This window comes from Saccopteryx bilineata, chromosome 2 (assembly GCF_036850765.1).
Source record: "Saccopteryx bilineata isolate mSacBil1 chromosome 2, mSacBil1_pri_phased_curated, whole genome shotgun sequence".
Taxonomy (NCBI): domain Eukaryota; kingdom Metazoa; phylum Chordata; class Mammalia; order Chiroptera; family Emballonuridae; genus Saccopteryx; species Saccopteryx bilineata.
In genome coordinates, this window is record NC_089491.1 from 96,599,379 (window position 1) to 96,622,949 (window position 23,571).

Here is a 23,571-nt window from a genome sequence, read left to right on the forward strand (position 1 = left end):
CCTCTCTCTGACTCTCTCTCTGTCTTTGTCAAAAATAAAAATATAAAAGAAAGAAAAGAAAATCAGAGAAATCAGCAATGGTTAATTTAAGAGGAATAATAGGGGTAAAAAAAGAATTTATTGGAAGGCCCCTGGATAGCTAATAGAATTAAAGAGAGGGCTAAAATCCCATGCCTTGTTATGCACATAACAGAGGGTAGATTGAGAGATCTAGATGGGGAGTCTTTGATTAATTCAGCCCCACCCTTATATTAGTCTACTCAGGATTCAGATTCTCAGCAGAGACTGGTTTGCCCAACTTGAATCATCATCCTACCACCTTGATTAGCAGACTCACAGAGTTTTGGGGAATAGAGAAGAGATAGTTTTCCAAATGAAAGTACGGTATCAGACCAAAAGAAGAGAGGAGGAAGGCTTCACAACAGATGCCAATTCTAGAGTATTCCAGTTAAGTCAGTGTTTCTCCTTGAGGGACAGTTTTTCTTTGTGAGCTGCTGTCCCAGGGCATTGCAATATGTCTGACATCCGTGGCTACTGGTCACTAAATGCTAGCAGCACTCCCACTGCTACTGTCACAACTGGGGCACCACCATTTCCCGATCACTGCCATCTCCTCCTTCCCAACTCCTGCCTCCCCCCGTACCCTCCCTAGACAAGCTGTAGAGTAGAACATCAGCACCACTGCACTGCATGATTCCTAAAGCTGTTTCCATTGAAAACAATCAGATGCATTTCAATTGGTAAGCAAAAGGTTGTTTGTAATTTTGTTACAATAAAATAATGTTTCTTTTCTATCAGAAAGTTCTTCATTTTATTCCACTTAAGTGATAGAGATATACAGTATGGTGACTATAATTAATAATACTTGAAATATTTGAAAGTTGTTCAGAGGTTAGATGTGGGGCAGCTGTGTTAGGCTTGCTCTCAGGGTTACCATCTGCAAGCGCTTTGCCTGACTGATACATGAGTACGTGGCTGCGCCACGTGTGCATAGCCTATATAAGGTTATGTGTGCTTGCGGAGCGAGATTGGGGGTGTGTGGATGGCCTACCCGCTGCTGTGAGGGGCCATTTTGCCTGAGAGGTGGTTTCCTCTGCCAGTGTGCTTGTCTGCCATTGTGAGACTTTATTAAATGGAATGGCCCAACACTTTCCGGCTCCTCAGGTTTTCTACTGTCTGCCGAATCCAGTGTGAACCTGCCTGGCCTTGGCCACTGGCATTAGACCTTAATTTAAAAATACTTTATTGCTAAAAAATGCTAACCACTATCTGAGCCTTCAGTGAGTCATAATCTTTTTTTGCTGTTGGAAATCTTGTCTCAAAATCAGTGAAAGTGCAACATCTGGAATCACAATAAAGCGGAGCACAATAAAGTCAAGTATGCCTGTGGCTTTTTTTGAAGGTTGAACTAACAGGTATTGGTGATTGGTGATGACGGATAAGGAAGACAATGAGAGAAAGGGAAGAATCATTTTTGGCTATTATGCACATTTGACAGTATGCGGATATTTTCTCTATTATTAAAGCTTATTTTTTCCATTTTAACATGAACCTTTTTTAAACTAAAATTTTAGTACCATTTAATTTTTTTAATTGAATTTATTAGGGTAACACTGGTTTATATAATTATAAAATTTTAGTACCATTTTAAAACTTTCATATTCTTGTTCTAGAATTTTTTTTTTTTTGTACTACATCCTCAAACTATTTTCTTGTTTAGTAATGAGAACCTCTTTTGTTGATGTTTTTGGTATTTAATTGGCAGCATATTATCTGTTGCTTACTGCTGATGAGGTTTAACTCCTCCCACAGAGTAGTCTTGAAACTAGATAGCTGAGTGTCATCCCTGCCCCAGGAGATTGTGAGTCTATTGAAGCCTACACCTGTACAAGCAGTCCTCCCTTGTGTGCCTGGAGTGCTTCTCGTGGTGAGAGTGGCCAGGAGGCTTTTTATGCATAATTAGCATGTGCCGGTGGAGGTGTAAATACTTTCAGTGTAATGATATTACTCGTGATAAGACGCTCAGATTGTAATGATTGGAGCCACAGATGGGTGATACATTTTAAAATCATTCAAAAGTAACTCCACAGAAAGCATGCTATTTTGGCCCCTCATAATCCTCCTTTAATTCATCAGTGAATGGTGAAGACACCAATAAAAGATCCTTTTTAATATGTTTCATTTTCTCCCTTTCTTATAGATTTGATATGTGTTCACTGTTTCCTTCAGTGTTGGATGGGCCACTGTGAAGGTGCAGCACCGTTGCCCTCTTTCGAGATGACTGAAGATTCAGTAGGCCTCTCTTCTGATTATCAGTTTTGGATGCAGAAGCTTTCTGTATGGGGCCAGGCCTCCACTTTGGAAACCCAGCAAGACATCTGCCGTCACTTACCTCAGTTCCAGGAGTTCCTGAGGCAGACGTATGAGGCCTTGAAAGAGATGGTAAGCAGTGGACCAAAATTAACGACGTGATTTTGTGACAGCAGGGACTCTTTGAGGTCAGGGATTTGTGGTATTGACCTAGTGTGTTGAAGGAGTAGAAAGATAACTCACCCATAGGTAATACAGACCGGAAGTGGCTTCCTTGTCTCTGATTGATTGTGACTTCAGTCTTTTCTTCTTGATAACTGGTATTGTCACTTGAGACCTCCTGACTACTCAGACTGTTTTGGAATAAACAAGACTTGGGCACTGGTTGTCAGGTAATAATTGGGATTCTTTTAAAGGCCTTTGAATCTCTTAAATATTGAATTTGCTGGGATGCTTTTTCTTCAACCCTGTTTTAAAGTGGGTTCTACCAAGATATCAATATTGAGATCTCTTCTTATAAATATTTTAAGTGGTCTTTTCTTCTGAATACTAAGATATTAAATGTCTTTACAATTGTCATATAATTTATTGTGTTAAATTTTGATAGATTTTCATTTTGATATAAGATGTATATTTATTGCAATAGATATTTTTATGAATCAACATGTTTTCATGTTATCAAAATATTATTTGTTTTATACTTATTGTCTAACTTCAAGATGAAAAACAAAATTGTAATTTAGCACAAGCATTCTTGTGTTATACTTTTATTTCATAACCAAAGAAGCAAGTAGGAAATTTGAAGAATAATTCATGTTGATGACATGAGTTCATGTCTTTAGCTACTATAAGGTAATATACGATCTGTATAAATAACTGATACTAATTTAAAAATTGTTTAATATAATAAGACTTATGCAACTTGACCTTAAAGTGGTTCCAGAAAGTCTAATACTGGCCTGGGTGCTGAGACAGTGTGAGGAATTAATTGCTGCAGTAGCAGGAAATGCTTATCATTTCAGCCTGTGTGCACATTATCTCAGTTTGGTCTTATTTTTGAACTTTCTTTGAAAGGTAAAGAAGTTGGAAAAGGGGCAGTTGTATAACAGCGTGTACCTTTTTAAATCGTAAGCTGTTTTCTATTTAGTTGGGGTGTTTTTTTTGTCTCAGGTTTTAGGTTGTAGACTAAGTCTGATGCCATTTAGCATATAGTAATCAAAATAGTAATAGGCCCAGATATATATCTTTAGGCTTTGGCTGCTTTTATTTCTTTTTATAAGTTCCAGAGTTCTTGTCCTCTTAAACCTTCTTTGAAGTAACCCTCTGGAGCTGAGTTAGGAATCTCTTTTACTATATTAGAATAAAACTCCAGGATAAAGATAAGAGAGTATAAAGATATTAATCACCCATAATGTTTTTTCACCATTATGAGGTCTTTGTTATTTTTAAGTAAAGTGGCGTTTCCTGACTGTTAAGTATGAGTAAAATGAAGTTAATTTTGTAACAAAATTTATTTTGTCTAAATGTGCTGCACATCTTAGTTTGGGTAACCTGGTATAAGGATGAAAGAAGGTGGTTACTTGTTCAGCTTTATTTAAATAACCTTCCTCAAGATCTTTACTAACCCTGTTTTTCTACTTTTCTTAAAACCTACTAAACAAGAAACATTTAGGCTCCCTCAACCTACAGTGTTAGTTCAGTCATTCTGAGTTGTTTGGTAACCTTTTACTGACCAAAACATAATTTTCTTTTATAGGATTCAAGTACAATAATTGAAAGATTTCCTGCAATTGTTCAACTGTTGGCAAAAACTTGCTGTAATCCTTTTATCTTAGCATATGGTAAGAATCCAAAACATATTTTTTCAAAACACAAACTTCTAATGATAATTTTATCTTTGTATTGCTTAACAGTATACAGAGCTTTAAATTATAAACCTACCTTCTGTTTTTCATGAAACAACTTTTTAAATGTATCCATTGCTCCATTACAAAGATGACATCCTTTATTGTTGTTCATATATATATATTTGTGTATGTTTGTTTATATAAACAAACACACATGTATATCTTTATCTGTAGGAAATAGAATTTCTTGTATTAGAGAGTAGAAACTCCCCAATGATTATCATAACCTTATTTTTAATTCAGTGTAAAATGGTTGTTATAATAATAATACAACTTCTTGTTTCACAGTTTCATATTAACTCCCATACCATGTTCCATGTGTTAAATTATTCTTCAGACTCTGAATTCGGCATGACTCTCCCATTATTTAGGGATGACAGTTTGGTTTTACCCAAGGTTTAGAGGAATTTGGGGATACATTGGGAGAGGGGTTCCTTTTCTGATCTGCCTGCCTGTCCTTCATTTCCTGTTTAATCCTCCACAGCTATACCACACTTATTGCAGCCAGGTCAAATACTAACTGTGCCTGAAGGCGCATACTATGGACTGTGACATGCAATTCCTCTTGCCTGGAACTCTGTTCTCATTTCTCGTTTTTATAAACCTTTTAAATTACCATGTTGAGGCTGAGTTAGGAACCTCTCTTAGTGTCTCTAGAGCTGCCAGCATCTCCCTTAATTCTTACACTCACTACACTGTTTTATAATTGTTGGTTTGCCTGTCTCTTGTCCTAGAAGACTGGATGTCTTTCAAGAGCAGGAACTGTGGTTTCAGGCCTCTGTCGTCCTGTGTGCAGGGAGGGTGGAGCAAGCACATCTGAAGGTGCACAGTTTAGGGTTACTGCCTTGGCTTGACTATATTATTAGCTAATGTAACATTTACTTTCATTTTTTTAGTCAAAGACTAATTGTGCAACATGAACTCATAATAAAAAATAAAGTGAATATTTCTTCTTGATGTTTTAAATGATTATGAGATTTCTCTTCTTAGCCTGTCATACGTCATTGTAAGGAACCTGCACTTGATGGGGAAGGGACATCAGCATTTGGTCCTGTGGGCCTGTAAGCATGGTGTATTTGAACAGACTCAGACACCTTTTCTCTGTCCCAACCCTCAGCTGTTCCCCTTTCCGTCCACTTACTCCTCTTGCTTCTTCTTCCCCCTTGAGTTGATTCTCCCTCCCCCAGCCACTCCGCTTGTTCAAGTTCTTGGTCTGAAACGGCAAAGCTGTTCTCATATAGCATCCCTGTGCTTGCCACACTCACCTGTCATGTATATATTCATTTCAGTTGTTCAGTGTTTCCCAACATCTTTGACCAGAACACACACATGTGTGTATGTATATATGCATACATACACATGCACTTATATACATAGATCACATGCACTTATACACATAGATACATACACATGACAACGCATTTCATTTAAAAATTCTTATTTTTATTATGTGCAATGCACATTCACTATGCTATTTTAGAAATGGTCTTTCTGACCCAAAACTGATTTTACAACCCACTGATAGGTCATGACCAAAAGTCTGAAAAATAGTGAGTGAGATTGATGATACCGATGGAAGCAAAAAGGAGAAGGAACGGTTATTAAATTTCCTCCGTTTAAAGGCACCACCCATTTTTAGATACTTCGTGGATTGGATAACCATTTTTTTTAGAAAATAATACTTTAAATGGACACGGCACATGTAACACACATCCCTAATTGAGAATGTTAACGTGTGGGAGAGTTTGTGTTAGAGAATTAAAGAAGTAGAGTGAGAGGCATTGCTCACTTTGTGCTGGGCAGTGGTATGTGTGGTTTGCATAGTGGATCTAATTGAGTTCTTGATGAGAGTCTTGCAGAAAGTGTAATTATAGATTAGAGTACATAAGTCACTTTTCCCAGAATGCAAAGCTAGTAACAGCCAGGAGCCCACTTCTCTGATGTCCACATTGTTAATAAAGATCTAAGAGCCCGTGGATCACACCATTGTGGTTGAAGTGTTCCAGTCCTGGCTTAACTACTGGCCAGCTTCACCTGAATATATATATTCACTGGATGGGTATTTACTAAGATTTTATTTTTTTATGCCAGGAAAACATGACCCACAATTTCTGCTCACTTTCCAGTTGGGAGAAAAGAGATAAAAAGTTTGAACAAGGAGCAGAAGGGAAGGAGGATTTCATAGGGGAGTTCATCATGCTGTGGCTGACTCTTGGAGGACAGTAGATAAGATGGGCTTTTCTATGACAAATCATGGAACTCTCTCTGGGTTTCTGATTCTTTATTTGTAAAAGTGAGAAACTGCACTGATTTTACCTCTATGCCTTTAAACTTGTATCATTCTGTGATCTTTCCCTAGCACCTTATTTTCATCACATTGGCCCCTCCGACAACTGGAAACAAATTCCCTGTCTTTCTGTTTCTATGCTTGTGTTGCCCTTTGAACTGCCCATTACATTTCTGTTTCCTGTTTGAGGCACACTTTTTTTCCGAGCTCATACAGAAGACAGGAGTCACAGAAGAACTCATGTGTAGTCAGATCTTGCCTCTGTGCTATTTCACTGGTTGGGCATTTTCTTTCAGAAAAGAATCTTGTTTTGCAAATTATATAATATCAAAATTACTTTTTAAATACAGTAAAAGTAAACAATTTCCATCAAGGAAAGAAGTCTCCCGTAATTGTAAGTGACAACCGGACCAGAAATAAGGATAATAAGGAAGGAAGAAGAATTTAGCAGTGAAAAGACACCACAGAGAGAAGAGACAAAGTAGATAATAGTATAAAGGGAGGGAACACCTTTTATTCAGTCTTGTTCTCTGCATGAAATGACTTCCTTTACTTCCTGCCTTGGAATCTCTGGTTCTAGCTCTGCCTTCATAATTATTCATAACAGCTGTGACCTTTCCTTCTCCCTATTTGCTGTCTATTGCTGTGTAACAGTTTGCCCCCAAATTTGGCAGCTTAAAACAATTTAAATTTATTATCTCAAAAAGTGCTGCCTTCATACTTTTAAACTATAGAATTAAAGTTTAAAGAGTTAATTGAGCTTTTATTTGAAATTTTGGTCCAAGATATCAAAAATTAAAGTATTAGGTGGAAGTATTACATTTTTTCCCTTCTATTGTTTCTCGGAATCCAAATTTGCATAACCTCTGCTGTCAGTGACTGCCCCCATGGTGAACCCCAGGCAGTCAGCCTCTCCTCTCACTGAATTGCCTGGCTGGATGCTCCATCCCAAAGTCAGGGCCCCAGGGAGGACACCCACAGATTCTATCCCCAGTAGTGTGCTTGTGCCAATCATGAATAATAAGTGATGCCTTGCATCTAAATTCCTAAAACAAGGGAAGCTCATTAGCAGTACATTTCAATGTGTTTCGATGCATTGACTCTAGGCAAAGAAATTGAAATTTTCTTTTCTTTTCTTTTTTTTTTTTTTTTTTTGAGAGAAAAACAAACTTGTTGAACTAAATATGTGGAATCTCAGCTCCTGGGAGAAACTCCCATCTTTTTTATTTAGTTTTAAACTCCATAAATTAATTAATGTTTTCGTTGTTATTGTTCTTCTTCTTCCTCTTCCTCTCCCTCTTCCTCTTCTTCTTTTTCTTCTTCTCCTTTTCCTCCTCCTCCTTCTCCACCTCCCTCTTCCTTTTGCCTCTTCCTCTTCCCTCTTCCTTTTCCCTCTTTACTCTTCCTCTTCCCTCTTCCTCCTTCTCCTCCCTTTTCCTCTTTCTCTTTGTTGAATGTCTGAGTTTAGGAAATGCTCCTCATCAGGTTGCATTCTTGTTAACCTGGGAAACTTCTTGTCAGTGGACAGGTTGTGAGCTGGAGTTCTGCCTATTGACTCATGCAGGAAGGAATTCAAGAACAAGTCCCAGTGAGAGAAAACAAGTTTTATTTAGGTAGAGAAAGAAAGAGGTCAGGACGCGTTCCTGGAGACAGGATCAGGGGTTGGGCCCAGGATGGCTGCCACTGCCTGCTCCCCCCTTGTTGCAAGTCTCACAGGACACCACTGTGAAAGAAGTGAAAATACATGTCCCCTGGGATGCGTGGAACTCGTGAGTGATTTGGGTTCTACTGTCAGTCAGTTCTTTGGATTTTATGTGTTTTCAGTTTCTGAACTTTATGGTGCCCAATTCTGTCTCTGCCTTCAGGATGGGAGGGGGTCTTGCTCCTAATATGATCTGTTCTGGAAGTCATGTCATTTGTGGTGCCAAATTCAGTCTCCCCCTTCTGGTTGGGACGAGGACTTGTCCTTACTGTGGTTCCTTATGGAAGTGTCACGTTTCCATAAGTCTTCCTTCTACTTGTGTCAGTTTTCATTGTAGTAATGGTATATTGAGCTTTGCAGTTAGTCTCTGGTCAGTTTTTCCTCCATCTTAGATTGTTCTAGTTTTAGCCAGACCTTGTTGTTGTCTTCTGTGACCAAGCAGGAGTTTCCTGCCATAAACTGTTGCTCTCTGTTCATGTTTGGAGGTGGGGGCTCTGATGAGAGGACCTAGCTAATGGCTTATCAGCCTGTGGTGTCCACTTTACTGCTTCCTCATTCCACTTGTCGGAAGTTTTCCTAACTTCCTTCTGTCTTGTCTCAAGCTTATCCTTTTTTTTTTAAAGATTTTATTTATTCATTTTAGAGAAGGAGGAAGACAGAGAGAGAGAGAGAGAGAGAGAGAGAGAAGAGAGAGAGAAGAGGGGAGGAGCAGGAAGCATTAATTCCCATATGTGCCTTGACTGGGCAAGCCCAGGGTTTCGAACCAGTGACCTCAGCATTCCAGGTCGACGCTTTATCCACTGCACCACCACAGGTCAGGCACAAGCTTATCCTTGGATGTGTTAGACACACTGTGACATAAAGAAGGAATTTCTTCTAATGTTTAAAGCATAGGACATATAATGGTCACACACACACACACACACACACACACACACACTTTTTTTTTTTTTTTTTGGTATTTTACCGAAGTTACAAGCAGGGAGGCAGACAGACTTCTGCATGTACCTGACCAGGATCCACCCAGCATGCCCACCAGGGGGCGATGCTCTGCCCATCTGGGCATTGCTCCGTTGTGGCCGGAGCCATTCTGGTGCCTGAGGCGGAGGCCATAGAGCCATCCTCAGTGCCCGGGCCAACTTTGCTCCCATGGAGCCTTGGCTGCAGAAGGGCAAGAAAGAGACAGAGAGGAAGGAGAGGGGGAAGGGTAGAGAAGCAGATGGGTGCTTCTCCTGTGTGCCCTGACCAGGAATCGAACCCAGGACTTCCACACACCGGGCCGATGCTCTACTGCTGAGCTAACTGGCCGGGGCCAACAGTCACATTTTTTTGTATTTTTCTGAAGCTGGAAACGGGGAGAGACAGACAGACTCCCACATGCGCCCGACCGGGATCCACCCGGCACGCCCACCAGGGGCGACGCTCTGCCCACCAGGGGGCGATGCTCTGCCGCGACCAGAGCCACTCTAGCGCCTGGGGCAGAGGCCAAGGAGCCATCCCCAGTGCCCGGGCCATCTTCGCTCCAATGGAGCCTCGGCTGCGGGAGGGGAAGAGAGAGACAGAGAGGAAGGAGGGTGGGGTGGAGAAGCAAATGGGCGCTTCTCCTGTGTGCCCTGGCCAGGAATCGAACCCCGGTCCCCCGCATGCCAGGCCGACGCTCTACCGCTGAGCCAACTGGCCAGGGCCAACAGTCACATTTTTAATCAATGGTATTGATCCAATCTGAAGAACTCTAGGATCATTAGAGATTAAATTATATGATTCTTGAAATAAGTTGATCTAAAGGCAAGCCAATGCTATATTTCAGCTCATAAAAAAAAAGGGGAGAAAAGTTAATGTCCATCAGAATAACTCCTGATACTTTAGAGATGTTATTACGAGACCATAGCTATTGATGTTCATGGGGAAAATGGGTTTAAAAATTACTGCTGCTGTCTTTTGGTGTGTGGTTGAAATATAGAGGTCAGTTACTGTAGTTTGAATTTTTCTTATTTCTTATTAATGGAACCCTTAAGAATGCCATGTTTATGAGATTGTGGAAGAAAGAAAGTAAAGGGTGAGGGGAAGTAGAGTTTGTTACCCCAAAATATGCCTTTTGTGATATTGTTTAAGTTGATTATTTTTAATTAACAAAAGACTTAGGAAAAAAACTTTGACCTTCCCCACAACTGCTGAAAGGATTTAGACGGAGGATCTGCTCCAAGGAGGGAGCTGTCATCATAGAGAGCTAGAGCTAAATATGAACTAAGTGTTATAACAAGGCCCTTGATCAAAGTCTTTTCTGTGTCCAATTGTTAAAGATAGTCCAGCAAACATTTATTTACCAAACATTTGCTTTCTGTCTCCATGTGAATTGTCTTCCTGTCCGTTAAAGTCCCAGACCACAATGCAACCTCCAGTTCTCCTTGGCTCAAGGGGCATATAAACCTTAATTAATTGCCCAGAATCTCCTTGGCCCCATATCTGTTGAAGCCCCCACATGTATGTACATAATAAATGGGGTTATCTTCTTCTGTTAACCTGTCTCATGTTAATTTGATTAGATTATTAGTCCAGACAGAAGAATTTAGAAGGGTAGAGGAAGATGTATTTTTCTGCCTCCACAAGGGCATCAGGTGGTTCTGCAGAGGACTGATTCCAGGTGCGAGGCTTCCTCAGCCTCACCTCCATGGCCTCAAGGTTAAGTCTATAGCTGCTTGGCTCTGGTTCCGGTAACTGACATCTTCAGTTGCTAGGCCTCATGTTGCTTTTCAGTCTTGTTACAATATTTCAGGCTTGAATGGACTCAGTTTCCCACAGAGAAAAAAAATGTCTCACTAAATAGATATTCCCATCAAATATAAGATTTTAAGGTTCAGTGTTTTCATTACATATTCAGTAAAGTATTAATTTTAGAGTGAAGTGTTAGGAGCTTGGTAGGAGGTTTCTATTTTATCCAAACCACTAAGCAGTCCTTTTGCTAAATTTGTTTTTAACAAGTGAGGATGTTTTGGCAATCAGAAAATTTAAAGATTTAAGTTAGAAGTACTGAGTACTGCCTATAACCATTATCTTGTCTTAGAAAGGTTGAAACTGTTAATAGTTTGAAATGAGAAATAAAGAACTGATCTTGAGAAAAGCCCAGCTCTTTTAGTTCTTTCCATCATTTTCTTTTTTGGCTCTAAAAATCGCTGCTGTAACAGAAAGGGAATTGACCATACAAGGGCTGAGCATGCGTGATCCCAAACCCACAAGAAGAAAAACTCCTACACAGTTTCACACATGGTCCTGGATGTGAACTTCTTATTATGAGATTTTCCTAAAATATAATAAGTATATTTCCTATAAATATATTTGTTTTAAGTTTTTTAAACTAATTCTCTTTTGCTTTTATTTGATTTAACCTGCTCATTTTAGTTTTTCTTTTTTGCAGATGAAAGCCAAAAAATTCTAATATGGTGCTTATGTTGTCTGATTAACAAAAAACCTCAGAATTCTGGAGAATTGAAACTTAACTCCTGGACACGGGTAAGAGAGTCCTGCGCTGCTCTGAATTAAATTGATTGTTGAAAAGTGCTGCTCTGCCCTGGTTGGATAGCTCGGTTGGTTAAAGCGTTGTCCGAAGGCACAGAGGTTGCTGGTTCCCTGGTCAGAGCACAGGCTGAAACAAATTGATTTCCTGTCTTGCTCTCCCTTTTTCTCTTGAAAATCAATAAAATAAACATTAAAAAAAACTCTAAAGGTTCTTCTGTGACAGTCCAGTTCTAGAATGTTTTAGAAACATTTCAAACCTACCCTTTGCTGTTACATTATCTTGCTGAGTGTAAAGTTATAAAATCAAGAGGTTTCATTTTTGTTTGTAAATTCTGTAAGACATCAGTCTTGAGAGTGGACTTTCCAGATGCCTATAAGACCTAATGTTGAGGTTGGTTTTGAAAAGTTAATTTCAAGTAATTAAAAGAATGTACTCTGTTTTTCTCTGGCAATTGCTATTCTTCAAGATTGTTTCTTCTGGCCTGTGGTGGCGCAGTGGGTCAAGCGTCGACCTGGAACGCTGAAGTTGCTGGTTCAAAACCCTGGGCTTGCCTGGTTAAAGCACATATGGGAGTTGACGCTTCCTGCGCCTCCCCCTCCCCTCTCTTTCTCTCTCTCTCTTCTCTAAAATGAATAAATAAATTGTTTTAAAAATTAAAAAAAAAAAGATTGTTTCTCCCTACCAACCTAATTTAAATACTGTAATTATGATTTCTCTCCAGGTACTTCTCTGTCTTTCTCAGAATCTAAACTAAAATTCAGAAGTTCCCTGGAAAGAGTAGTCTTTATTTTGTGTCCTCAAGGTAGTAGTATGCTCAGACCAGCACCTGGAGCTAGCTGGCTGCTATTGCTCACACCATCAGATTGGTTACTCAGCTGTGCTAGTCCAGATAGATAGCTGGCAGCCTACTGCACTCCTCATGTCTGTTTCTGCTCCTTCTTTAAGGGCAGACACCAGTTGCAGGACGCTGTGAGGTTGGGCTGTGGCTGCCCTCACCACCAGCAAGCTGACTGTTCTTTTCTCCTACTTCCAACTCTCTTGCTGCCATAACCCCAAGGACTCATGATGCTTGTTGGACTCTGCTTAGTATGCATATGGTTCAAATTACTGCTTACTTAGTATTACGAAATCAACCACCCAGATTAATGCATTTGTTTTTTCTATCAACCTGACTGGTAATATAATTTTCATTTACTGCTTTTTGAGCATTCCTTTGTTTAATACAAAATTGCCCACAGAGATGACAAAAACAGTATTTGTAATTTTGTGTTATATTGAAAGGAGATTGGAAGAGGCAATAGGAGTTAAAAGGATTGGGTGAGGGAAGAAAAGAATGCAGAATTTAATTGGAAGGAAAATTAATGTAAAGCACTGAAGAAAGAAACTGATAAGTGGAATTGGGGATGAAATGGTATAAAAAACAAGGATATAGAAACAGAACAACATATTTAGTCTTTAATGTTTTAAATTGTTGCTTCTGTTGTATATTTGATATTTTAATGATTATTTAGGATATATTTTTCTATTGCCTATGACATAGACTTATCTAATTAAAGTTTTTTTTAGTATGATTGGAGTTAACTTTATTTCACTCATGACTGTATTAGCTCATTCAAAAATTTCTAGCCTTGCATTTTATTTTGTGGGTTTCCCTTATTTAGTACAGTATCTGCTTATCAGTAGGTACTAACACAGGGAGAGAAAGTAAAAACACTTCATTCCTACCTTCAGGGAATTCACAGACTGGATAGGTCATTCAGGGGCAGTATGGTTGGGTTATTAGTAGAGCTGTAAATAGGTATAATGGGAACACAGAGGAGGGGCATGTGCTCAGATGTGGGGGTTTGGAGACATTTCCTGGGGGAAATGCTGTATTAGCGAGTTGTGAAGGGATAGAGTTTTAGGAGTAGTATGACTGTCAGCAGAAAGAGCATGTGCAAAGAAAGCATGGTGGTGAGAAAGCCAATGTTGCTTTCAGGGGACTTGCGGGTGCTTAGACGTACCTGAAGTTGGGATTTTATAGGGTTGGTAATGAAGTATAAAGCTGGAAAGACAGGTAAGCCCTAAGAGTTAGTTCTGTGTGGGTATAAGAAGTTTTTATTTTATCTTGAAGGCAACGAGGAAACCACTAAAGTATTTTGAACAGCAAAATCATATGGCCAGGTGTGAGTTTTAGAAACTTAAGAGCAAAAGGAAATTGACTTGGCAGGTGGCGGGGATAGCACTTTGGAAGCTAAAGTAGTGATAAAGGTGAGAGATGGTGAGGACTCAAATGAAATGGATAAGAGGGGCTAGATTTATATTAATAAGGTAAATATCCGAAGATGTCATGGCAGATTGAGCGCCTATGTCCTGAGATGTAGGTGCAGTTGAATATGCGGTTCTCCGGAGAGCGAGCTGATTTGCAGGTGAAGAGTTTGCAGTCATCAGTGTGAGGGAATAGTGGCAGCCCTGGCTGTGAGTGCGATCACCTGGGAAGGTACCTGGAGAGGACCTCAGGACCACCTGGAGAGACGGCAACAGTAAAGGAGTGGAAAATAAGCTCATTGCAGACTGGGGTGGGGGGTGGGGGCAAAGAAGTAAAAGCGGGTAAGAAGCAGCAACATTTCAAGCAGGAGTGAGTAGCAGTCATTCTATTCCCAAATGCTATAGTGCAGCAATAGAAATAGAAATAAAATAATACATAGGTAATATAAAATTTTCCAGTAGCTACTTTAAGAAACATAAAAAGTAGTGAAATTAATTTTAATAAATTTATTTAACTCAATAAATCCAAAATAATATCATTTCAACATATAATTGATGTAAAATTATTGAGATATTTTATAATCTTTTTTCATACTAAGTAATTGAAATCCAGTGTGTATGTTATACTTATGCTTATATTTACATGTTACCTCTTAATACAGGTGCTAAATTTTCATTGGAAATTTTTGCTCTGTATTTAAATTTCATAAAATTTACAACTGAAAATGTAGGTTCATATACCCAAATTGTCCCAAAGAAGCCTATAACTGAATCAAGTGTCAGTTTTAAATTTATTTAAAATTTTAAAATTTACAAACTCTCTATTGTATTAATACATTTGAAGTAACTGGTAGCCACATGTGGGTAGTGGTTACCATATCAGACTGGGCAGCGATAGAGCAGAAAACAGTAAAGATTGAAAAGCACCAACTGGCCTGACCTGAGGTGGCACAGTGGATAGTGTCAACCTAGAATGCAGAGGTCACCAGTTTGAAACCCTGGGCTTGCCTGGCCAAGGCACATATGGGAGTTGATGCTTCCTGCTCCTATCCCCTTCTCTCTCTCTCTCTCTCTCTCTCTCTCTCCTCCTCTCTAAAATAAATAAATAAAATCTAAAAAAGAAAAGCACCAACTTGATTTGGCCACTAGGAGGAATGACCTTGGTGAGAATAGGTTAACAGGAGTTGAGGGAAGGAGAGATGGGTACAGATTGAGAAATGATGGGGAGATAAAGAAGTGGAGGTGATAAACCTTGGTTACTCTTCCAAGAACTTTGGCATGAAGGAGGCGGGAAGGAGAGTAGTAGTCAGACTAGATCATAGAATTGAGTTCATTATAGTTGAGAAAGACCTGAATAGGATTCTGAGAAGAAAGTGCTGGTAGGAAGAGGTTGAGGACATAGGCAGTCAGGAAAAGTTTTCCTTCTCATTGTACTAGACAAGCCTGTAATATGAACTGACAAAAAACATGTCTAAAATAGTATTAATTATTTAAAGCTAATTACATATACCTATCACAAGTTAGTACCTACATAACCATATAATATTGACCATAAATGCAGCAAGACAGAAGATACTTGTTGGTTTATGGATTAGTTTTATGTGAGTGACATATTACACATTAAGGATGTGTAACTTGTCATCCAATATCCTTCTGAAAGTTTTATAACAAGCCATATTTTACTATTGGCTAGTTTTACTTAATGAGCATTTATTTAGTGCCTGGTATGTGCAGTGCTGTTCTAGTTGTGGTAATAAAATCTTGGGTTATTTTGTGTTTCTAGAGTATCACAAGTGTGACTAAAACAGCCTGAGCAAAACACCAAGAATTTCATCAGTAAATTTCAAATTTTTAAATTTGAAACTATTAGACTAAGTTGTAGGAGTTGTATTTTTAGAGCAGAGATGACATAAAAATTCTGTTTTATGCTTGCCATTTGTTAGCATATGTTATGCTGGGAATACATTAATACAATTTATTGGTAACCTCAAATATGCTGTATAACACTATATAATAACACATATAATAACACTACCTCAATAACTAGTCTTGCAGTTTAGAGATATGTTGAAATCACAGGACTTTTTTGCATCTGGAATACTTGATTCTTGAAAAACTTAGTTTCACTAATTATTCCATTGAACAGATACTTTTCAGCACCTGCAGTTTGCCAGGTACTATGATAGAGGCTCAGGATACTAAAGAAAGCATTACTTATAATAGCAAAGATGTAGAAACAACCTCAGTATCCAACAATGAAGGGCTGACCGGATAAAGAAAATGTTGTGGATATATATGCAATGGCTATTATTCAGCCGTAAGAAAGAATGAAATCTTGTCATTTCCAACAACATGGATGGCCCTAGAGGGCATTATGCTAAGTGAAGTCAGACAAAGAAAGACAAATACCATATGATCTCATTTATTCGTGGAGTAACAGAAACAACAAGAACAATCAAACAAGCTCCTATAGACACAGAGAACAGATTGGCAGTTGCAGGGGCTGGGGCTGTGGATGCGGCAAACAGGTAAAGGAGGTCAAATATACAAATTTCTACCTAGAAAAGAAGTAAGTCATGGAGATTTAACCTACGGCATGGTGACTGCAGTTAATAATACTGTATTTTATATTCAAAAGTTGCTCAGAGCGTAGATCTTAAAAGTTCTTAATTATAAGAAAAATGAAAATTTTTTAACTATGTGGTGATGAATGTTTATTAAACTTATTTTGGTAATCATCTTGTAATATGTACAAATAACAAATCATGTTGTGCACTTGAAACTAAGTGTTATATGTCATTATACCTCAATAGTAGAAAAGAAAAAGTCACATGCCAAAATGTATAACAAGTAATTGCTTAGTGCTAGAGAGGAAACTTAGGAGTTTTTTCACAAGTTAGTGGTATAGGGCAAGTGAAGGAGCTTCTGAAAGTATTTTAGCTGTGCCATTGAAAGAGGTTTATATGTCATGTTTGGCATTCCTGCTTTCACCTTCACTCTCTAGTTTTCTTAATCCTTCTTTTATTCGCGATTCCTTAAGTATATCCCGAGTACCAACTGTTTACAAGCAGGTTTGGGGGAATGTAAAGATCTTGCATTCAAGGATCAAGTAATTTTATTCCTGTATAACAAGAGAAGGAATAGAAGAACGCCAGGTAGAAGGTACTGTGATAGCCCAACGAGGGGGGGAAGCTTGTTGAGAGGTTGGGAAGTTTGCGGGGGTGGTTAGAAATGCTTTCAAAGATGGCAGTTGAGCCATCATGAGGTATGAATTTCCAGGTAAGCAGAAACTTAGGACATGCATGGAACTGGGAGAACCAAAAGTAATCTGAGGTACATTTAGGAAAGTAGACAGATAAAAAGCTAGAAAAGGCATTTCCGTTAATGGTAATAAGAATGGGCTGTCCCAGCCTGACCAGGCGGTGGCGCAGTGGATAGAGCATCGGACTGGGATGTGGAGGACACAGGTTCGAGACCCCGAGGTCTCCAGCTTGAGCACAAGCTCATCTGGTTTGAGCAAGGCTCACCAGCTTGAGCCCAAGGTCGCTGGCTCGAGCAAGGGGTCACTCGGTCTGCTGTAGTCCCCCCCCCCATCAAGGCACATATGAGAAAGCAATCAATGAACAACTAAGGAACCACAAGAAGAATAGATGTTTTCTCATCTCTCTCCCTTCCTGTCTGTCTGTCCCTATCTGTCCTCTCTCCGACTCTCTCTATCTCTCTCACACACACACACACACACACACACAAAAAGGAGGGGAGGGCTGTCCCATTTATTATGTACTAGCTATTAGAAAGGGCCAGATCTTGGTTTGGGCCAAACTACTCATACTAAAAATTTTCCTAACTTGAAAGGCCGGGATTTTAATGGGTAGAAAGGTTGCAGGGTTGGGGGAGGGGGAAGACTTGTATTATATAAATATAAATAAGCTAGTAGCTTTAGCATTGAAAATACATTTGAGAATACAAGAGGGCAGGACTTGGTGCCGATTAATTGTTAGGGAATTGAGAGAGGAGCAGTTAAGGAAAATGTTGAGATTTTAGGGGACTAATAAATAACACTTCGGTCTTCTCTTTAGTTCAGAACCAGTTGATATAAGATATTGGAGATAGGCAGTTGGAAATCAAAGCATTAATCCTTTAACTATTAAAACAGATTTAAAATGTAGCTTATGTCTGTGTTTCAGTTGGGCCTCAGACAAACGAGCCAGACACAGTTAAGCTGAACCACCGTAAGCGTGGAGTGAGCCTGTGGCTAAGCATGTTGCAATAGTAGACCAGAACACATCTTTTCTACAGGAGGCAAATCAGACAGCCAGAGGAGAGGCATGTGTGGTGCTGGACATTTTGACCAAGTGGGTCAGCTCTCCTCTCCAGAGATGAAGTAGATGATGTTAGAGGTTGGGCTCTCTGGAAATACATCTTTGAGATGGAGGTTAGTATGCAGAAAATGCTTTGGAGAATGATTGTAGAGGGGAAGAAGGGGGCAAGTGTGTATAGGGGAAAGTTTAGCTGCTGCGTAATCTCAACAGAAACCAACAGAGATGGAGATAAGAGACCCTTTAGAGCTTTCCTGCACTGGGAGAGGAGGGCAGGACCTTGATACCTCTACGGCCATCAGCCCTTGGGATGTGGCCACTCTGGGAAGGAGGTGTCATCTTGGGCAAGGCAGAGATAGCTGAGGATGGTGTGGATATGACATCACCACATCTTTCAGAGATACCCAAACTGTTCTTTCTCCTTTTTTCTCTGCTGGGGAGTGGATTTAACATTCTGTCTTCTCTGAAAACATAAGGACTGGATAACTTTGTTTTCATCTAAGAGAGAATAGTTTTTGGATATGTGCATCATGGTGGATGGTAGTACTATTCCCTGAGAAATGTAAGGGGAAGAGGTAACAGGATGCCTGAAATAAACCAAGTAAGAATGTACAAGAGGGATGGAGAGGCTGTCAGGTCACCTCAGCCACTGTCCCATATTCCTTCTGTGCTGCGTTCCAGAGCGGTGGCACAGAGAGACCTGCTCTTCTCTCCTTCCTTCCATCCTGCCTTTTGGTGCCCCTTTATATCCTTGGGACCAGAGATCGGTGGATGCAATACTAATTGAGTCCTCTCTCATTTCTCTTCCTGTTTGTTACTGAATAGAAATGGCTGGGAACAGGCAACAGAGAAAGGAAAGGCATGGAAAATTTCTTCATAAATTTGTAAATGTATTGTCCCCAGGGCTTTGAAAACCACCAAAGCTGTCTGCCATGCTGTTAAGGCAGTGGGGTCTAGTATAGCCTACCCAATTCCACAGTGCTTAAGTAGATTTGTGAAATGACATCTGCCTTACTAAGTATTATATTTATATAGTATTTAGTCTGATACAGTTTTCCCAGCATTTCATAGTTTTGCTTTATAAACATGGCATTAAGCATTTTTGCCGGGCTCGGGACAATGTGAAAGTCACTCTCATTCCCAGGTCTTTGAGTTCATTCAGTGCGATCAGCAGTTCATTCCACACGTGAAGTCTAATTGTGGATGTTTTTATGTCTATATGTGCATGTTTGGGGAAAGTGGTAATTGTCTCATGAGTCCTTAATGTGAATGCATTGAATTTATTATTAAACTTCCCAGAATGAAAACGGGGCAAAATGAGATATCATTTGTGTTCTTGGCTCAGTTTTTTCTTTTTTCATTTCATTTAGATGAGGTCTGCTTATTATAACTCTAAATTGTATCAGATTGTTTTTTAGTAAATTGCCACTGCTCAAATAGGCCAGATCAAGACATTTATTGCCAATTAGTAACAGGATGTTTGAGATGTTTAGTGATGTTCTCCGGATGACCTGTTTTATGTTTTCTGTTTATTTTGTTTTATTTTTGTTTTATGATCATGTTGGCTTTTCCATTAAACTATAACTTTAATTGAGTTCACTTAGTTAATAGAACATTGACCAGATCCCCTTCTCTGACTCCCAGCCTTCTTATTCCACCCCACCCCAGTTCTCCTATTGTGCCCCAACCTCAGGCTGGAGTGAAGGAAATTTTTAAGTCTGTGCCTTACAGATAGAAGTTTCTACGACACAGGCACACTGTATTTCAATCTAAATTGCCTGGATAGTGCTCCTTGGGACCTTTAGAGATAAATCCCGGTGAAAGTAAACTTACACAGTAATGGCTATAGTGGAGGACATTTCTTAGTGAGTAGCCACTGATGAGGGCTGTGTGGATGTCTGCACTAGATGTGGCAGCATGAGCTACATCTGTTTTGAAGTTCAGTTGTTGCCCAGGCACATGTGCATTTCTTAAAGGGGCTGACATCCCTCCCTTCCAGGTTCCAGGCACTGTATGCTGGTAACTATAACCGGCTTACTCTTTTTGACCTAGAAATTGTTACACTTTATCTGGGTTTGACTATTGTTTCTATCAGTTCTGGTTCTGTTTAATATTGACAACAGTGGGGTTTCTGTAAATCAGCATGGCAAAAGAATCTGCAGTATTTAAACCTATAAATCTTGATTTCTAGGTCTTTTAAAAAGCTTTGTGGTTTAAACAGAGCTTTACTCTATGGTAGGCATAAGCAGTACCTCTAAAAATTCAGAGTATCAGAAGGCTTTCATAGTTCAACTGGCACTAAAAAACAACTTCAGACAAGCCACTTTTAAGAATAAGAAAATCCAGATCTATTCTGGCTCTGCTAGTGATACCTTTAATAAATTACACTCTCATTTACATAGCTTAAAAAGATAACAAATTCTATATGTTTCTATTTACATGCATTATCTAAGTTAATCAAAATCATAGAAACAAAGTAGAGCAGGGGCTAGAGAAGTGGGGAAATGGGGTTTGTTTATTGGGCATAGAGTTTCAGTTTTGCAAGAAGAAAATGTTCTGGAGATCTGTTATATGAGAATGCAGATATACTTAACACCACCCAACCGTATAGTTAAAAATGGTTGCGATGGTAAATTTCTTAAACAGACAGCGTACTTACTGTTAATTGAGTGTGTAATATGTGCCTTTGATCCATTACCTCGTTATTCACAAATCCATGAAGGTAAGTAATATTGCCCTATAGCTGAAAGAACTTCGATTTAGAGAAGTAATTTACTAGCTAGTAAATGGCAGACCGTTTTGTACTTAGATGACTAAAGCCACTCAAAAAACCTATTACCACCATCTGAACCTAAGCCAGGCTATCTCTAAGGCTTTTTTCCCCCTTTTTATTATTAAATTTAATGCAGTGACATTGATAAATCAGGGTACATATGTTGAGAGAAAACATCTCCAGATTATTTTAACATTTGATTATGCTGCATACCCCTCATCCAAAGTCAAATTGTCTTCCATCACCTTCTATCTGGTTTTCTTTGTGCCCCTCCCCACCCCCCCTCCTTCCTTGCCCATCTCCCCCACTAACACACACACACACACACACACACACACACACACCGTTACCATCACGTTCTTGTCCATGTTTCTGAGTCTCATCTGGAAACAACCCAAGTGTCCGTCAGAGGACGAGTGGATTAAAAAGCTTTGGTACATATATACTATGGAATACTACTCAGCCATAAGAAATGATGACATCGGATCATTTACAATAACATGGATGGACCTTGATAACATTATACGGAGTGAAATAAGTAAATCAGAATCTCTAAGGCTTTTAACCACTGATATCTGTGGTTCCCTGGTTCTGCAGAGGTGCTTCAAGTGAGAAAGAAAAGTTTAAGTGTTGAGAGACTATCTGCTATTGTTTATAGTAAATAAATATTGCTGTACTAGATATAGTCTGGTTCAGCGGCACCAAATGCTGTTCATGGGAGGCCAAGGTGTTACTCAAATGTTAGAAATGTTAAGGTGTTAATAGTGATTGCTTACATGCAAAGATTTGGTAGAAACTTGTAAGGCCCTTGACCTTTTCATTATATTTTTTCTGCTTATTGATTTTTTAATAACAAGTATAACTTCTATTTGTGGTTGAACTGTGTTCCCCAAATTCATATGTTAAAGTCCTAACCCCCACTACCTTAGAATGTTTACATTATATGTAAATATAATCATTACACATATAATTAGTTAAGATGAGGTCAATTGGAGTATGTCAGGCCCCTAATCCAGTATGATTTGTTGTCCTTATAAAAAGAGAAAACGTGAACATAGACATGCACACAGGGACAACATTATATGAAGGTGAAGGCTTCTACAAGCCAGGGAGCCCCATAGATTGCCAGAAAATCACCAGAAGGCAGGGAGAGGCATGGAACAAATTGTTCTTCACACTCTCAGAAGGAACCAACCCTGATGACACCCTCATCTGATACTTCTAGCATCAGAGCTGTAAGGAAGGAAATGTTTGTTGTTTAAACTGCTCAGTTTGGGGCACTCCATGACAGCAGCCCTAGCGCTCAAGTAAAACTCAAAAATCGAAAAGAAGAGTTAGCTGTGGTTCCTGGAAGCTAATCCCAAGTAACAGTCAAATGAGGAAAAGATCTTTATACATGATGCTCATTATAATAATTTTCATAATTTGAAAGACTAAAAAACAGCCCAAATATCCAGGCATTAGTGAATAACCAGATTATAGCATGTGTACTTGATGACATATATATTATGTTGTCATTTTGTATGTCCTGTGAAATAATGTGATAAATGTATATAACATAAATAAAAAATTGCATGTAAAATTATTCATACAAAATGATAACTTATACCTGTGCAAAATATATATACATTGACCAAGATTAGAAGGAAACACAGAAAACAAAAAGCTTTGTTAGGATAGTGGACACTAGATAGATAATTTCCTTTTACTTTTTTTTGTTTATTTTATTACATAGAATTATAAAGTATTATTGTGGTTTTAATATTATCTTTTTTATTTTTTTAAGTGAGAGGAAGGGAGATAGACAGACAGACTCCCGCATGCACCCCGACTGGGATCCACCCAACAACCCTCCATCTGGGGCTGATGTTTGAATCAACCAAGCTATCCTCAGTGCCTAGGGCTGATGCTTGAAACCAATAGAACCACTGGCTGCAGAAGTGGAATAGAGAAAGAAGGGGAAGAGGGAAAGGGGAAGAATCACACGGTCACTTCTCTTGTGTTCCCTGACCAGGGATTGAACTTGGGACATTCATACACTGGGCCAACACTCGATCCACTGACCATACCATGCAAGGCCTATATTATCTTTTAAAAATCAACTTTATTGAGGCAAATTTTAGAAACAAGAAAATGTACCCCTTTAAAGTGTATTTGATAGTTTTGACAAATGTATACATCATTGTAACCACTGATACTATCAAGAAATAAAATATTATAAACATAAAGGGAAAAGAATAATGGAGATACAGAGAAAACAAAGATAAAGTGGCTATAGTAAGACCTCATCTGAACAATCACCCTAAATGCAAATAGACTGAAATCAACAATCAAAAGGCACAGGGTAGCAAGATGGATTAAAAAATAAGACACGATTATATGCTGCCTTCAGCAAACTCTTGTCAGCTACAAAGACATAGGCTCAAAGTGAAGGGATGAAAGATGATTCTCCAGCAAAATGGCATCCCCAGTAAAGTAAATGTAGCTGTGCTAATATGATACAAAGTAGTTT

At 39.0% G+C, this 23,571-nt stretch overlaps 1 protein-coding gene across 2 annotated transcripts in view; it reads left to right on the forward strand.

Annotated features, from left to right (window-relative positions):
- The window catches only part of FANCC (FA complementation group C), a 302,788-nt gene that overhangs the window by 111,450 nt on the left and 167,767 nt on the right, over window positions 1-23,571 (forward strand). For both annotated transcript variants that reach the window (XM_066257424.1, XM_066257425.1), the window contains exons 2-4: window positions 2,201-2,442; window positions 4,067-4,151; window positions 11,619-11,713. In XM_066257424.1, the coding sequence (XP_066113521.1) occupies window positions 2,236-2,442; window positions 4,067-4,151; window positions 11,619-11,713 (387 nt within the window). In that variant the 5' untranslated portion in view covers window positions 2,201-2,235. The remainder of the gene's footprint in view (window positions 1-2,200; window positions 2,443-4,066; window positions 4,152-11,618; window positions 11,714-23,571) is intronic.